Raw genomic sequence first — 18,551 nt, 5'->3', positions numbered from 1 at the left:
TGTAATTTCAATTTAAATAAGAGCCTTCAAATGTAGTAAATTGTAATTTTTGGCTGTAGTGGGGAAGTCATTTGGAGTTTGCTGTCTCATGAATGTACAACCTCATTCCGAAAGAGCTGGGACGGTGTGTAGAAACAGGAATTGTCTGTGGTCCTGAGCCCATTGATGATGGACTGAGGCAAAGTGGTAAACTTTTGTGTGGATATAGATTATTTTTGAAATCATGGACGCTGTGTCCTCCTTTCTAAAGAAGCACAGTTCAAAGGCCAGCGTCTGTGAGGGTATGGGACTACATAAGTGCCTGTGGCATGGGAAGCTTGCACATCTGAGATGACATCATTAATGCTGAGTAATATATACAGGTTTTGGAGCAACATACTGCCATCCAGATAATGACTAATCAGAACAATACCAAACTACATTCCGCACTTATTACAACAGCATACGGCTTAAACATTGTTCGATGACTGGAGTGTGTCTTTTCAGACATTGCATTTTACACAAAAAGCAGTGCATCATCCAGTTCCACATACATTTCTAAGTTTCCTTGCACGTAATGCTTAAAAGGTTGGCATCATTAGCATGAGCTAACAGGGGCTGAAAATTCATAAAGAAGTCTTGGCAGTGCTGATCGTCATCAAACTAGCAGCAAAAATGAAATCCGCCAAGACAATGACAGTGGACGCTCATTTTGTTCTCATACATTCACTGATTGGTATTCACACAACAGCTCCACTGAGACAGCCAGGTGTCAAGAGCTGACATATTTCTTTTCACAGCATACTTTCTCCACTTTTCCCAACGTTGCCTTCTGTCCAAACAGTAAAATGGTGAATTGACAGCAGCGGTATGAGTGGGGAGCAGAAAGCATCCATTAACCAGTGCAGAAGAGGTGTGTTCGCTGAGTTGCCATCATTACACCTGGCCTCTCCATTGCCCAGATTAGGCAGGCAATCACAGCTGTCTGCCTAGTGGGTTTGGCAGCATGAACACTGGCCATCAGCTGCCATTGTCTGTCTCTACACCAACATTTGAACAAAAAAACTGTGCATGCACATAGACATTAGGCCATCTCTCTCTCTCTCTCTCTCTCTCTCTCTCTCTCTCTCTCTCTCTCTCTCTCTCTCTCTCTCTCTCTCTCTCTCTCTCTCTCTCTCTCTCTCTCTCTCTCTCTCTCTCTCTCTCTCTCTCTCTCTCTCTCTCTCTCTCTCTCTCTCTCTCTCTCTCTCTCTCTCTCTCTCTCTTATTCTCTCTCCTGCGTTCTCTCTTTCCAAGCGAACACCCTGCCTCTGTGTGTGAGACTGACCGCTGAGATGCTCAGTGTGGCAGAGAGCCCGCTACTGGTCTTCACTGTGCTCTCATTGTGCCAAAGCCATCCAAATGCCAGTGATGCCTGCAGGGCATGCCCGCTGTGTGCGTATGCTTGTATAGTGTGTCTGCTAAGGCAGTTTTATGTCTGTGCGTGTGTGTATAGCTGAGTGTTTCTGTTCTCGCCCACGGGTGACACCATGCTGTGATCCTTATTCAGTTCCTCGATGGGATGCTTCTGGTTGTTGTTGTTCACTGAAAATCATGTTTCAGTGTGCGTGTGTGTGTAAGCTTTTGTGCTCTGTGGGCCTAAATTAGGGATGGGACCCCTTGTTTGGCCTCAGTACTGCTGCTCGTCTCTAAAACTGTATCTGCTATGATCTCAAAGAGTGGGGACTCATTTCTGGATCACTTTAGAGCAATGCAAGCCGATTGCAACACATGGAAATATCTGGTACTTTTCTTAAAGCAGTGGTATGTGTTTATGAGTAAACAACCTCCCCACTGCCCCCTTTTTTGGTTACGAGCCGTGACATCACTCTGCATCACCATGGCAACATCCCGCTCTACACTACTGCAACTCCTGCAGAGTATGTGTCTTTATGTGTGATACTGTGTGTGTTTAGCTGCTTGAGGCCAATGAGTTGGTCACAATATGACAGGACTCACTGCTCCTCCGGGTCCTGGACCTCTGGGGACAAAGGGGAGTCTCTTAGGTCCACTGTGGACATGTTTGTGAATCTGTGTGTGTGGACGAGCTTTGCATCTACTCCCCAAGCTGCTGAAGTGTAATAAATATCCACAGATGTGTTAAAATTGGCTTAGTGCATTGATACACTTCCGAGACACACTACAGGCCGCTACTGTGTGTCTGTTTTTCTGATATCCTTCCTTCTCCCCTGAGATTTTATAACTTATCTTGCGATCAATCAAACAAGCCCCTTATGAATTCAAGGCTGAGTCTGTAGAGCAGCAGGCTTTCAGTACGAAAGCTCTCATGGGCCACAGTTTGATTTGTAGCCACAGTGCTCTCAGTAAAGTTGCTTTTCTGCTTTCTTTCTTTTGACATTTACCCAAGCAGGCAGAGTGAAAGAAAAGCCCACAGCCCATTTTGGCACAAATACACACCTCCAATACCTCCACTTTTGGTACTGCTAAGTGGTGAGCAACTCCCCTGGACGGAGCAGAGTTTATGTACATCGCTCAAGGGGCCTCAGCAGTAGTTAATGAGGGAGGGAAGAGTACTTCTTATTCATGTGTTCCTCCCAGGTTTTTCCCAGCTGGACAGGGAGGTGATTTCCCAGATGGCCACCTCCATAAAGCATGACTTCAGGTGGTGCAGATGAGGATATAAGCAGGAACGCTGGGCTTAATGTGCAGAGTTATCCAATCTTATTAACATATTTTATGGACAAAAGGAAAGGTACAGTTTACCTACAATTCCTGCTTTTCATTTACAGTTGTACATATCCCTGACCTCTTTAAATGTACACGGTAGTGTTGAGTGACTCTGACAGTTTCAGCAGCCACAGTCTCTCCAAGAAAACATCACAGGTGTTGTGCTGACAGATGCTGCCAGGTGGTTATGTGCTTATCATTCTCAAAGTGGCATGACCGTGGCAACTTCTGTTGTCATATGGTTCAGATCTCAGGACAGTAAACCAGCTTTGAGGCAGCTGCTAAGCCCTTTCATCCTAGTTCATGGCTCTCTGCATCTGTTTCTGGACCTCTATTGGGCTGTTAATCCAATGCTGGAGTGTGCTGGTCTCTGATGTCGTTATTCTGGTCCAGTGGTCCAGTTCACAGTTCCTAACTAAACAATGATCAGGGACATTTAGTTTCAGGTTTTTGGGTTTCATTTGTGCACTTACTCTGCCCCCTAAATCTGTAAAAATTCTAACATAAGAACTGAAGTTAACTGGCTTGATTCCCTTTAGTTTAGGGATAGATGGTGTTAAGGATTTTAATGCACAGACACAAAAGTGGTGGTCGATTGTTTTTGCCGGTAGTATTTCAGAAATTGACAAGCATGTGAAACTTTTGCACTTCCTTTTTATGAATTATGATCTTTGTTGGTGTATTAAATGTCAATGTTTAGAGTTACTTTTATTTCTGTCATCTTGACCATCTATTGAAAATGAGACACCAGGATCTGAATGGGATTACCAGTTTAAATAATGTTTAATTAAAAAAATATATGAAATGAATGTTCTCACAATATTTCTTCCATTTTTCACAGAGTTTATAACAGAACAGCTTTAGCGTTCCCAGCAGAGGGAATTAATGAATAACATCAAATTTATACAAGTTTCAGTCTTATCATCGCTGATACATATGCCACCTAACTGACTGTTCATTACCCTGAACAGAGATTGTCTAATCGTTGCTTGGTGACCACGGTTTTAAATGGCAGGACTGTCACACTTTGGATCTATCTGCATGATGACGCAGTGTGAACCGAGCTGGAGAAAGAGCAGCAGCATACCTGTCACTTAAAGAGTTTGAAGGGTGGTGCCTTTGTTCAGCCATGGATATGAAATGAATAAGGAACAAGTGTCCGTATGGCTTAGCGTACGCTGTAATCCAGCTATTATTGGGTTAGCATGTTAGCACACCAGCTTACTACAACTCATAGTGCTAACTATGAGTTCCTGCTCAAGGAGTACAGCAGAAATGAACAGGTTACATAAAGAAAATATCATAATCACCACCAGCACATCCATTTTATACTGTTACCCCACCGTGCACAGTGGTTGGCCCTGTTTGCTCTAAGAGTTTAATTTATCCCCATTTATCAAACTGTTCTCTTGTATGGGAAATACCATTTACATACAAATATTATTGCTGCAGAAACAGTTGATTCAATTAGCTGCTCTTTCCCAATCAATTGCTCCAAGTGCACTACTCTTTCTTTACAATTGCAGTTGTAGACTTTATTCAACATTATCATTGTTAAAGTCTACACTGTAGGCTGTCAGGTTAAACAGCCATATAACTCTACCAGAGCAATGTATAACCAGCACAGGCATGTCAACATTAACCAGCAATGAAGACTAGTAGTGGTGGTGCTAGCTCCATAAACATAAGTCCCACACAGCAAACCAGTTTGACATTGTTTGCCTGCAGACTCTGTGATCCTGAGTTTTTGCTGTGTTGGATAAGTTGTGCTCAATATCAACAGATCTCCGGCTGTTTTCCAACATTTAGAGTGATCTGTTAGTCAGAATTTGAATGTTTAGAGGATTGGGAAAGTGGTTGTTCTGGGACATCCCTCCTTATAAAACAAAAACAAACTGTTTGGTTTATATTATTTTGTTCATAAATTACAACTAAATAATCACCCAAAGAGAGCGGCTCAAAATGCCCAACTTCCTTTGTGTCAAATATCTCCTTGGTAGTTCTCTACCAAATATCAGGCGGTTGTCTTGAGGAATGAAAATACTCATTAAATTAATCATTATGTGTCACTGTTTATTTGAAAAATAAGCTTGGATAGTCTCTTTTGTCAAAATGGTTGTATTTGGAAAAGTAATGAACACATGTTAGTAACACTAGGGTGCACAACAATAAAAATTGTATTTATTTGGGTTGTAATTATTTGGTAAGATAGCTGCAGAGAGACAGGAAACGTGAGAAGAGGGAGTGGGCAACAGGATCAAAAATGTAACCTGTGCAAGGGATGGCATCTGGCATCTCATTACCAACGAAGTTCAACCAGCACACTGAAGAGATACAGTATTAGGTATCTCTTCAGTGTGCTGGTTGAACTGTACAGAGCAATGCCTGTGCTGTGAGCTAGTTCAGGCAGGTAACTTGTGCTGCACTGATTTCCAGTCAATGTGCATCACTCTCACATTTACCTTACTAGCATACCCCGCCAATTTGGCAGTCTACTTAAGCTGCAAGATTTAGGCTCACTCCCTCTGCTCTGCCATAGCCACCATTGCCTGGCATCTGAGCTGTGCTTAAACGTTCATCCCCCACCACCCCCACAGCATCCACCTGCAGGGCCAAACTGGGTGTTTGAGATATTATCTCATCGCCCCTTAATTTCTGCATGTAAAATAAATTTGTGAGAAGTTGAGAGATTGGAGCCTAGATGCTGAACACAAGGCAAAGTGTCGGACTGAACTGCCAGTTACAGTTTCTATTTCAGTAAAGTCAATGTTTGCTGGCTGTAGTTAATGCTCTGCGATGTTACATAATGAAATTTGAGTCATTCATCTGCCCTTATTGTTGTAAATTGCATAAGCAGGCAGCAGAAACTGAGGTGCATACGGCTTGAATGGTCATTAAAAATGGAGAGACAAACTCTTCACACAATTACCATTTTTGATATTGATGTGCACTTGACATGTCTCCACAGAAGCAGACAGACAGCAATGATATGAGACGATGCTAAAAAATCTATGGTTTCATATTATTCCTTGTTGTTACTCAGCAAGTTGTTGGACGAGCTGCCTCTCCTGTTGTACACACACACACGCACGCACGCACGCACGCACGCACGCACGCACGCACGCACGCACGCAGGGAAGCAATAAAATGGAATGGACATCTGACCAACATCAACAAACAACCACACTCTGTGAGAGCACCACATGTCCAAACACGGAGGCAAAAAGCACCAAACATCTTGTTTCTACCCACGGTGACCAAACAGCAGTTGAACCTTTGCACTCTGTAGGTGAGTCAGGAAGCAGACCAGGTTTGTTTTTATCAGGGTCGCTGAATTTGTTGTTGAAACAAGCACATCAGCGCAGTCAACAGCCGGCAGTCATGCTGTTCAAATAAGAGTCACATGTGTCACTGGGATGATGGCAGATCACGATGAATCAGAGTCAAACAGACCTCAGGAAGTTCAAATGACAGAGACAGAAAAGCCTGCTGAAAGCTTCAGATGACTCACACTCCTTTGGGGGGAAAAGGAGCTCCTTCAATTGTGTTTATTATATACCAGCTCATTTTTTAATCAACTGAGCACTTAATTGATTTGCTTAATTCATTAACTGCAGTGATTCCTGAGATTGACAGAAACACTGGGTGGTGCCAGAGTTTCAGGTGTGAGCGGGATGCTAATTGAGCAACTCATCAAGGAAGGATTTATCTCCCCTGCTAAAGAGAGGGGTGACTTTCAACACTAATACTTTGAGATCATCAATCAGACTGCGGATGAGCTTCTGTCGTGTCCTGTTGCTCAGAAGTATCAACAGAGACTTTTCTCTCCTGTTTAAAGGACAACCAAGTTGGTAGAATCGAGTGTGTATAGTAATTATAATAAGAGGAGTGCAATAAGCGGGTATCAGCTTTGTGACGAAGACTGGCTTTAAATGTCAAGACTCCATCTGTAATAACTCCAGATGCTATTAAAATTTTATCTTCAAGATGGTCCCTGAGGTAGAGCCAGTCTGAATTCTTACAACGTTTCAGAGCCACAGCCGTAGAATGTCAATAATTACAACATTCACAATAATCCGTGAAGACACACCCGTAACAGAAGGACTAATCAGAGGATTAATAGGCTACTTTCTGTTAGAAGTTTATGAGATGTTTTACACCAATGCTCATAACTATTTTCTGCTGCTCCTGTGTCTTTTTTTCTTCTTCTAATTCTGACAGTATCCAAAGGGGGAGTCTGTCCTCGTTTCCTGACCACACTCATAAATAAGCATGAAGCTCACAATCTCGGGGATGGAAAAGACGTTGCTATTTAATGAGCGTGTCATGATAGTAAATATTAGTGCAGTTTTTTCCAAAAGGGAGATATCATGACAGCTGTTGAAATGTGTGCACATCAAAAGTTGAAAGAATGGAAGATGATAAATATTCTCTTTTATAGCGACGTGCTGCAGGCTGAGGCTAAGCTAACGTTTGGGATCTGGATCCTGGAGTGGAATCTTGGAGAAGCCAGTGAGCTTGCAGTGTTCAGACCAGAGTACCCTTAAGGCTCTTTCCAACCTCTTCCTCAGCATGAAACCCTGGCAGACCTACAGTGTAATCTCCCCTAAATGCTTTTATTAAGACTTCTAATTGCAGCTTGGGCTTTCTCAGTTCAGGAGAAAAGGCAAAGGAACAAAAACACGGCTTATTCAGCCCAAAACAGGCTGCAGGCATATGGCGAGGCAGAGGCACAGGGCGCTTTGGTTCACAGACGTTACATGGTGCAGCTCTGTGAAGACACTTTTTTTTATTTGTGTCATAAATTAAACAGAGAGAGCTCCACACATAACAGTCGTTCTTCAGAAAAACAGCCAAGGCACATACAGGTAAAGCAGGAGGAATTATAACAGGCAGAAGCTAAATTCAACACATTATGTCCAATGACAGGAACAGCCCTTTTGTCAGTGCAACACTTTCATAATGTTTCATACCCACCCATGTGACTGGAACAATGGAAGCTTTAAAAGCAATCACATCTGAGCCTTAAGGAAACCTTTCATTTCATATGATCACAATAGAGTCAGTCATTTCCTCGTCTATTTCCTCAGTCAGAGGTTCTTTTTTTTAAACATTAGAGGGTCTGTGTTAATGCATTGGCAGCACCCTGGCACTCCAAAAGAAGAGACTTCACTACTTAAAAGATAATGAGGAAACAATCTTGGCAGGTGCGATTGATCCCACTGTTTTATAGCGCTGGGATTATCAAAGGATTATCTAACAATAATTATGCACCCAAGGTCGACGTGCTACTTTCATGTTCACGCTGTGAGTGGCAGCGAGGTGTGTGTGCAATGGAAGCTCAAGCCGGTGAGAAACAGTGAAGGTGCAGCAGTGTGCAAATATGCCTGGTGATGCATGAGCATGGGTGTGAGTGTAAAAGAGGGAATAAAGCTTGCTATGAACCCAACTGTAAGGTGTAAAAAGTCACTTATCAGTAGCAAACACACACAAGTATATTTATATCTGCAACTGCAGCCATGGGAATTCCCCACATAGACTGAAAAGTAGTGATCAGGAGCCTCTGTTGAAGGTGTCCCTAAGCATGGAGTCAGCTGAATTACACCTCTCTGAAAAAGTTGATGGCCAATGATGTAATGCGCAGGGATAAAGGGTAAGTCCACACATTTCCTGCAAAGTGATTGTTGCAAAATTGGAGATTGCAGGACAAAAAAAGAGTGAAGTGTTCTCTCTTTGTCTTTCTAACCATTGCATGTCACCGTTATTACAGAGCTTGTAGGAAGTGAGTAGTACAAAACGTATTGTTAACTGTTCAAAATGTGCCACATAGAAATCTTCTAAAAGTCAGGCTCTCTTTTGTTGCAAGTGAAGGCTTCTTTCTTCTCAAATCTGACAGCAAGAGGGTTGATTGATGTTAAATCTAAAACAATAGACAGAAAAACTGACATTTGACGGCAGATTTGTTCTTTTGTTATTCTTTTCAAGATCGAGAACTGATTCTCAAGCACCTACGCCGTGCCATCTTTTGATAAGAATGGCGTACAGAAGGACTGCCGAGAATCTCAAAGACACAAAAACAGCAGCTGAAACACTCCTCTGTCACTACAGAACTACTCATCATGCCATGATTGAAACTACAATGATGCAGCTCAGTAGACGAGGTGGACTGGTATGTTGTGTTATTCTCATGCTGTACACATGTATGCAAATGTTAGTCGGAACAATGGTGGAGGCAGCCAATTAGATGGGAGGACGATGGATGTTAAGTCTCTGATTAGTCGGACTGATGGAGTCAGCTTTGGTTCACAGGAGTCCAATTGAACAAATCATTGCAATGCGCTTGTGTTTGTGCTGTAATTTAATTTAGTGCAGCTAATAGACATTACAGTAGAAGACAGTGGCTCTTGAATGACCGACAGTCTGGGACAGATCAGTCAGGGAGTCAACACTAGAATGAAGAAATCACTCTGTGAAGAAGCTCTGGTGCTTTGAGAGTCAGTTTACCCAGATCACACTCTCAAAAATCTGTGTGTCGCTTTTATATGCACACATGAAGTCCTTACATTTTGAGTTTTTAAGGCCTTGAGACTTCAGCTGCCATCCCAGCAGAGCAGAAGTGAAAGAGTTTTGTTTGTGTTGCTGAAGAATGAAAAGTAGACAAAACAAGTCCTTCCCAAAGTGAAAGAAACCTCACTCAATTTGAGGCTGTCACTTCATTTGGAAAAAAGATGTCTGATACTTTAATCCCACTTCTTATTAAAAAGGCAAAACAAAATGCAATAACTTTGACATAAACAAAACTCAATTCATCTATACTGTGCAGGGATGCAGCATTGTTAGTGCCAGACGTGTGTTTTTTAAGATATGGGTTAGCTGACCATTAAAAGTTTACATATATTTTACCCACAACCTGGTCTTGTTTCACATTGCTACAATGTCTCCTTTTATATTCCAATTTTGCAGCTCAAATTGCAAAACTGCTAAAAATTTGAAGGATTTAAATAATTTCCAGTTTTAATTATACTAAATAAACCGCTTTCATCCAAATTAGATTGAACGTTTTGATTATTTCAACACCTGTGTGCTGTTTATGTTAACAAGATGAGTTTTTTTTTTACTTTTTTGCTCAGCTTTGATCTACAATGTTTATGAAAATTGTAGAAAGATTGAGTTTAACATTAAAATACATGATTGTAACACATTTAAACTGTGTCATTACTTGGCATGATTAGAGAAAGCCTTAAAGTTCTTATAAGATTGAAAATAAGACAAAGACTGTAAAAAAACACGTCCCTTGCCAACAGTCCAAGAAATAGTGCCACTTGATTTTCTTTTCTTTGTTCACAAGCACTTTAATTTTCCTTTCATGATTGTAGAAAGCCTGATTGTGTGATTAAAACAGGAATAAGATTTCTGTGTAAATGTGTGTGCTGAATGTGAAAGGGGAGGTGTGTAGATGTGTCTCTGACACAAAGGGGTGTGAGGCTCACCAGTTGTAGACGAGATGTTCACATCAATGCTGATTTCCGGGATGCCTCCACCCTTCAGCGCAGCAACACAGGTGTACGTGCCAAAGTCGGTGAACTTGAGGTCTATGATGTCCAGGTTGGTGGTCCCCGGGGAGATGTCGGGGTCAGTCTGAGTGATGACCATTCGCTCCGAGCTGCGCAGGGCACGGCCATTCTTCAGCCAGCTGAACGTCAGCTCCTCTGGTGGGGTCGCCTCCACCTGGGACATACAGCAGGATGTTAGATGTGTTACCCTGGGTAACGTCCTACCTTATCATTAGTATATGTACTGTATATGTGTATTAACTCTTCAAATTATTTTCTTTACCTGGCAGGATATCTTTACTTCACGTCCAATCTGGATGTTGTCGTCATTGTGGTAAGGGTCCGGAGTGATCCAGAATCGCCCCTTTTTTAAAGCTGGAAAGAGAAAATTCACTTCATTAGAATTAAAATCCCAGAACTATTGACTGGATACAAGAACTAAACTTGGCCTCTGGTTGAGAAAGTGAATAAAAAACCAAAGTGCCATAAACCCTGGCTTTTTCTAATGACCAGCAGGATGCTACTTAGGTTGCAAACTAAAATTTGAGCTGTCTATGATGGAAAAAATACAATTCTTGTTTGATTTATAACCTATTTTCCCAACATGGTTTTGCCCTTTTGAAGTCTTCAATACAGCATACCGTTGTTTTTTGTATAGCCTGGTCCCATTTAGATTAGATATAGGCGTTAAAGCAGGACAGAGACATAACATCGTCTATCTATCTTGTTTTCCAAATTAAGTTTGGTCTGGTTGTAGAAAATAAATATAGTGGTGGCCGAATTGATAAACTAAAGGCTGAAAAGGGGGTTTCAAAAACCAGTGGGTGACTTCACCTGGATGCTTCCATGTCATTTTCATGGTTTACTCTTTGCACTCTGCAACTGTTCCTCTTGCAAGTGTGCTACATGCGGCAGGAGCACAAGCAGAAGACCCTTTCAGCCTAACAATAGAATTTTATTAAATTAATTTGAAACTTCATTACAAAAAAGTGTAAATATATTTTTATTCTTTTTCCAATTTTAGCAACTTCAGTCAATAGCTGTATAGCATTGTTATGCATCTCAAGGCAACTTAATTTTGTAGTTTTAAGCATTTGGCCATTTCATTGTGCCACAGCCGCTTGAGAATGCTGTTATAAATATAGGATCATGAGCAAAAGTTATTTATTGCTCATCAGGGTGCGTCACTTTCACGTCAGAGCTGTTAAATGAGCCAAAAGTTTGAGAGCAGAAACATTTATGACATCTGTGGCAGTTGAGCTAAAGTTGAGCTTTTGATGCAGCTAAAGGGTCAAATGGAGAACTTCATAAAAAAAGCTGAATCATGTGTTTGTTTTGAAGACTAGTGCTTTGAACCTAAATTAAAATTGATAGTCACAGAGTGTGGTGTTCTACAGCGGGTTCACACACTAACACACTTACACAAACACATAAACACACACTGTGAAATTGGAGAGATACCTAATAAAATACCTACCATTTCTAATCTAATTTGGTTTGCAAACTCCATTTACAAAGCCTAGCTTCTCTGCACTGAAAAAAGAAGATGATTTCATTATAATGCATGCTATATTGGTTCCAAACCCCGCGCCACTACTGTTCAACTCATCTCCTCAGTGGGAAAAAAAAGAAAAAGCTGACGGCACCTTGGAAATCTTTTCATCTAGCAGTTCCCAAGTGACATTATCATATTCAGTTTGGTAAAGGGAAAACGAAAAACAAAACCTGCGTGTCAGATTTAAACACAGGAAATTGAATGTGCAAAACAGTGTGATGCCTGCCGAGCTGCACTTTGAGGGGAGCGACGAATGACATGCGCCTCCTTGACATGATCTTCCTGCTCGCGTTTGAAATCAGCGTCAGCAGGCGGCGAATCCTGTTTAAGACGTGTGTCAGATACAAATATTGCAATCATGTCAACAGTCACAAAAAGCTCACAAACAACACAGAGTGTTTTCACTCATTCCCCTGTCTCATATTGTCTTTTTTCTATCAATAAGGTATGAAACCCAATCATTCTGGCCTGGAAACTGTTGATCAACACGTTATGGTGTGCAGCATAAATCTGTGGCCTTAATCACTATGAAGATAATACATGTCAATACCTGCAAGCCACTGTTATTTCCCTTATGGACTAATGCTACATCACAGTGTACATCCACATCACACACACAACAGAATTCAATTTCCTTTAGCCAACATACACACTATAAGTCTAATAAGACAGTATGGAGTCCATTCAGTGAGCATATCTGAAAGGAAGCACACATTTAATAAATCCCACATGTTGGAAAGAGCCGGAAACAGATTTGTAGTTCTATCTTGACAGTTTGAAAAGGCTTTTGTGTTCCAGGGACATGCTCAGAGGAGTTTGTAGCTTAAGAAAGTATTATCTCTTTCTCACACATACACACAAACACATTTTTCCCACACAAAGTCATTGTCCTGTCACAGGTGACAGCGGATAAACATTTGGATTAACTTCTTTCCTCTTCTTACATTCCTCCAGTTCAAGTGTATTTTTCTTTCAACTTAAGAAACTATAACACAACCTGACACTTAACGATCTCCGGTCCAGCTCTTCTTCTCTGTCAGGTCTGTTTTAATCTTTTTCATGAAGTTGTCTATCAGACGATCACGTACTGGGCACTCTCTTTACACACAGAATGCTAAACAAGGCCAAGCTTATACATTCAATTACTTAGAAAAGTGAAGTTCACATCTAAAAAATATTTCTTTACAGCATTTGTGAATCTTAATGGATAAAAGATGTTGAATACCTAAAAGTGCTATGCATTAATCACCTTGGTTTAAAAAAATGTGACATCAAGTGCCTGAATTTCAAAGAACATTTTTATGAATGGTGGATTGTTGTGTCTACCTTGAGAAGAAACTAGGGAGCCACTTACAGGAACAAACCTGAATGAAGCTGCAGAGAATCAAGTAAGGTGAACCGAGAAACAAACTTGAACAGTTGTGCCTTATAAGGTTAGCAGGTGCTTTGAGAATCCACTCAATTTTTGTTAAAGCTTTCTGTAAGAGATGCAATTTATCCTCCAAACCGGAGAAGAACATTTTACACTTTCCATTTCTTCACTTCACATTCTTTTGCCATAAAAGAGCCAATGTACTTGAACTTCTGATATAACTAAATCAAGGAAGGAAGTAGGTATAGTAAAGAGGTGGTTATGCAAATTAGAATCCTAACAGGGTGAGCAAGACCCCACCTATTACCTTGCTACTAACTAAAGACATGAAGGAGTTGACATGTCACACTGATATATAGATGAATTTATTGATTTCAAAATGCTTTGTTAATACAGTTTGAAAAAATAGTCCCTCCCATATGGTCAGTAATGCTTCTATCGCAATGGATTCTTATCCTCCTCCTTGTGGGACAAACTTACATAAAACCGAACGTTTCAGTTTAGGGCACAGTTAAAATATCAGTCTGCTTATCTGCTTTTATTTACATTAAACTAAACATTTCTGTGGAAGGTAACTTTTAGATGAGGTGAATTTCTTGCTCTTCTTTTCCCAGATGGTCTGGGCCCTGTAGCTCCTTATGCTGCTCTAACATCTGTGCCTCCTGCGTGTCATTATTCCCTGACTCCCAGGACCAGCCTGAAATAGAAACGAACATTTTCCCCACAGTGTAAAAGGCAGAGGTGCTAGAACCCGTTTGCAAGGATTGAATTGATATGATGTATGTGATCAAGTTGTCCCTTTTTTTTGTAGTTTTGTTTTGAAAATGTATGACCACTGTCCAACCAGAATCAAGTATTTTATATACAGGCTGGTAGTAAGTAAACAACAGAGGACTTAAAAACAAGCGGCAACTTCTGGTCCGAAAATATGATGCCCACACAAAAGTGCTAAAAACTGCAGTTCATCGGCTCACACTGTACAGGGGGAGGATTTTTTTTATAACTTCCTATTTTTAGATATTAAACTTAAAAGTTTTGCCTTAATAAGGGCATGGCACCCTGTAGCTAAAAGGCTAAAGGCCCACCTCTTTACCTCACACTAGCTCAGACTAGGTTACGTTGTGTTCAGCATTTCCAATGTGGCACCAGTTGACAATTGGCTTCAAAACAGCGCTTCAGGAACAGATGGGTGACGTCACTGATACTACGTCAATTTTTTATATACAGTCCATGCTTAAAATGGGTAGTGTGCAAAATTGGACATGATCTGAACTTTATTGTGATTTGAAATGTGTTCATTTTAGTGACTGGGGAAATATAAACCTATATGCTTGATTTAATTTAGCTAGCCTAGAAGATCAATCCTGAGGAGTTTGATCTAGAGGAAATGAATGCATGATTCTCAAGGACTTGACTACCAGGCTTCTGGTAAACATTTTTTAGTCGAAAATCGCAGATGTAACAATACAAAAGATACACTGATTATTGTGGAATGCATTTCTACAAGTTTTGAATAATATTTTTTTACAACTTTTGCATAATATTTTCACGCATCCCAACATCTCTTCATTTATTTACTGCTAAACAAATTATCCATGTGCACCAGTAACTGATGAATCTTACCTGACTGCTAAACTGCACCCCACAGGCTATTAAGGAACAATTTGCTCATTAGCAAACTTATTGCTTCAGGTAGGTATGAGTATGAAATTTGATTCAGGGCTATTTACTTCGAGCTGTTGCCAGACACCCACAAAAAACACAAACAGTTTGGTTGCTAAACAGGGTTGGACCTTTTTAACCAATTGAAAAAAAATGCAAAAAAGGCTTTGATTCTCAAGTGCTCATCATTTGGCTGATTTTATCCTTTCTTGCTATCCACTTCATATCCCCCAAATTTTAACTGAGGACCTCTGGCTGGGTAGATATCAAGGTAGGCTGTCTTTAAAAACATTTGGTTGGTGAAATGAACTGTAGTAAAGTCTGCTTTAAACCTTAAAGTGTTGACATCTATGAATCATTGATCTTATTGAAAGAGCTATAATGAACATGTCTCCTCAAAGCACAAACATGACATAATGCTGTGTGTACTGATATAATCTTATACCAAAATGAAACTAGAATATAAAACTGACCAGACTACGAACCAACTATTGAAAGCGGAAAACATATATATACCATAGACTGTATAAAATATGGACGTAGAATCCGTGACATCACCCAACTGTTTCTGAAGCGCTGTTTTTAGGCGAATCGTCGGTGGCAGCCATATTGCTGCTGTCGAGCCAGTGTGATGTAAAGAGGCGGAGTTAGAGCCTCCTAGCCCACAGCTACAGTGTTCCCGCCTGTCAATCAAGTCAGCTGTGCCTCTCATTGGAAGACTCGTAATCTCAATATCTTCAAAATTACCGCGTTATGGAAAAAATCACCCCCGTACCGTATCGAGAAATGATCTATCCAGACTACACTCATCTTTTGTACCAGGCTGTAAACATGTTTATTTCTGCTGTAAAGATCGGCTTTTTTGAATTGGTGTGTATGTGGTTTTCGGTACTTCCGTAGCCAGCCTCAAGAGGATCCTCGATGAACTGCAGTTTTTAGCACTTCCTTATTGGACTCATATGTTCAGACCGGAGGTTGCTGCTTGATATATACTTCATCTACTTCTAAGATTAAAAAGTTTGGAAGTGATTCCTGACATAAGGGAAGAACAGATTACAGTCCACACTGACCCGAGTGCCTGTGCTCCATTTTTTAATATCTATGATAATACAAGCACACCACGGAGACTGGCTATATTATCATACTGATCAGACGTTTCAATACTAAGCGTCAGGGCTAACATTGATTTTAAAAAATAAAATCACAGCAGTGACTGAATCACAGCAATCTCCTCTTTCTCACCTAAAGTACAATGTTGGGAACTATTTCAGTTTCGCTCTTGAGTGATCATTTGCAGGATATTGAAGAAAATAAACTTACTGTGGTGTCTATTTTTTTCTTAAAAAAGTAAGCTGTGCAGGGTGAAAAGTTTCCTTCGTATGTGAAAATGAACTGCACACATGACCTGCACACAGATTTAAAATGAGATTCCACATCTAAAGATCTCATCCCTCTAGTTGCACTGGGAGAAGGAATGTCTGATTTAATCATGATGGTCACTTTCCCACACTTCTCCTCATGGTGACTCAGCCTTCCCTCATTTCCGCTCAGAGCTGCAGTTCCACATCAGAATCGCCAGTGCCTGCAAGTGTGCACTCATGCATATTTCAGAATTGGTTCCCTTCCCGCCTCCTCCTTCTCCTCTAAATCCAGACGTCCTTTTCCTGCATTTTTTTCAAACCATTAATATTGAACAGCAAGTGGGCATTCCTGTAAATTGACCACGTTTATGTACATAAGAGATAAGTGGGCAATGCTTCACCTGGTTGTAGTACACTTTGCAGGACAGCTGCAGTGACTCAAATGGTGCCTGTTCTCTTATGTATGGGACAAAATCTAACACCAGAGATATTTTTAAAAAAGGAGGCTGTGTAGAGAGAGTGAGGTGAGAAGTACAAGGCTGGTAGACTTTATCAGGTAATGCAGAGCTGTCACTCTCCCCACCACATTTTGTGATAACCAATTCTTTGCAGAAGTCACATGAATCTTTAAAGAGGGCTCCGCTCGGGAACAGAACTTTCCCATTTACTCTGGAAGTGGAAGTCCCCAACTACTGTTACATAACTTTTCAAAACATCATTAATATCTTACAAGAGTACTTCTGTATACAGTAAGAGGAAGTGAGTCTGTACATAAGTATGGGCTGCTGCACAGTAAGTACGGTAGGCACAATATTGCATGTGTAATTTACTACAAAAGCCCTGTGAGAAACATCAGTATATTTGTATAAGTCTAACAACTAAAAGGCAAACTAGGCTCCTGCTTTTTACTTTTTTGGACCTTCAATTTGGTAGTTCAGTTTTCTCAGCTGTCACTGCACTGGATCTAATGACATGGGAGCTCACATCCATCTCTATGACAACTGAGGAGAGGTGTCACTCCCGCTCCGATGATTCCTTCTGTTTCTATGTATGGTCTTAACCAATGAGAGTAAACTGTAGAGTGGTGCAGTGGCATGTGCAGCAATTCAGAGTTTTTCCCAGCATTCCTCAGGTTTTTAAAACAATCCCACATTAAGTTATATTGCTCATCATTAATCATTTAAAAAAATAGGGACTAGACCATGGCTTGTATAGAAAGAAAGATGACACGTCTCTACCTTCTCCAGTTGTGCAAAAGTGAAGCCACATTATCCCCCTGCATTGATCATTGACATTTCGTACTAGTGATAGTGTGGAGTTAAGGTCGGTGCAGTACCGACCAGCAGGTGGCGCTGCATTATTGAATACCCTCCTCTTGAGCTAACCAAAACACACATGTAAACTCACCAATAAAGTGGGAACGATCTCTGAATCAGGTTGATGCAGTCCACAGCTTTTTTTTTTTTTTTTTGAAGCAGAGCATGGTTATGGAACATTCAATGACTCTTGTTTTCGTATTCCTTACGGTTTCTCTTACTGTTTCTTCTCTATGTTGTTAACATGGCACACACAGCACCAAAAGAGCAGTATCTCAACAGAGCTATGAATCATGGCATTACACCCAGTTTTAAAGCATCAAATAATACTAAACTAACTAACTTCTCAGAATGAAAGACACATAAGTGAGCAAAATAATAAATGATTATTCAGATAGAAAATATATTAAAGAAAAGTTGGTGTGATTTTGATTTCAAAGTTTAAAGCTACTAATTTCCTTGTTGTTTACGCATTAATTTAAATCCTAATAAGAACACTCAGAAAACAATCAAAAACTAGCACAGTCTATTTAACACAGTCAAACAGATTCTACAACTCAACAATGTCACATTGGTTTGTTAAATGTGGCTAACATTAGCAGAGCTAGCACTTCAGCCTTCAGTCCTGCGTACAAGTCCATGTATCTTTTCTGGTTACATGTTGCTTCAGGTGAGTGGCGCTACGAGATGCAATCTGTCATCTGTGTTTGTTTACATCCCGGTAGAAGAGCATTACAGCATTAAGGCAGTTGTCATTAATAGGAGCTATAGCTGTAGCTAATAGTGGGTGGCTGGACAACAGCTTAGCTACAATATTTTACATTTTTTTCAGGCCTCAATATTAGAAATATTACTTAACTTCACTGACTAGTAATAGTGTTTAGCGGACTTCATGCTTAGGATTGAAAGCTCTGGTTAGTGTCAAGAATGAGCTTTCATGCTAACCTTCATGTAGATAAATGATCACTTTGTTGGAGAAGATGTTTGCTTTTGGAAAGGAAAAAGAGAAAGAAAGGCTTTAGTCGA

The 18,551-nt window shown here is 40.5% G+C and overlaps 1 protein-coding gene across 5 annotated transcripts in view; it reads right to left on the bottom strand.

Moving 5' to 3' along the window:
• The window catches only part of mdga2a (MAM domain containing glycosylphosphatidylinositol anchor 2a), a 351,098-nt gene that overhangs the window by 73,889 nt on the left and 258,658 nt on the right, over positions 1-18,551 (bottom strand). For all 5 annotated transcript variants that reach the window (XM_034699300.1, XM_034699303.1, XM_034699302.1 and 2 more), the window contains exons 10-11: positions 10,543-10,634; positions 10,197-10,434 (exon numbers count right to left, since the gene is read on the bottom strand). In XM_034699300.1, the coding sequence (XP_034555191.1) occupies positions 10,197-10,434; positions 10,543-10,634 (330 nt within the window). The remainder of the gene's footprint in view (positions 1-10,196; positions 10,435-10,542; positions 10,635-18,551) is intronic.

Source organism: Notolabrus celidotus, chromosome 13 (genome assembly GCF_009762535.1).
Source record: "Notolabrus celidotus isolate fNotCel1 chromosome 13, fNotCel1.pri, whole genome shotgun sequence".
In the NCBI taxonomy this organism is placed as follows: Eukaryota; Metazoa; Chordata; class Actinopteri; order Labriformes; family Labridae; genus Notolabrus; species Notolabrus celidotus.
Note: the sequence above shows the minus strand (reverse complement) of the source record. Positions and strands in the feature narration are given on the sequence as shown.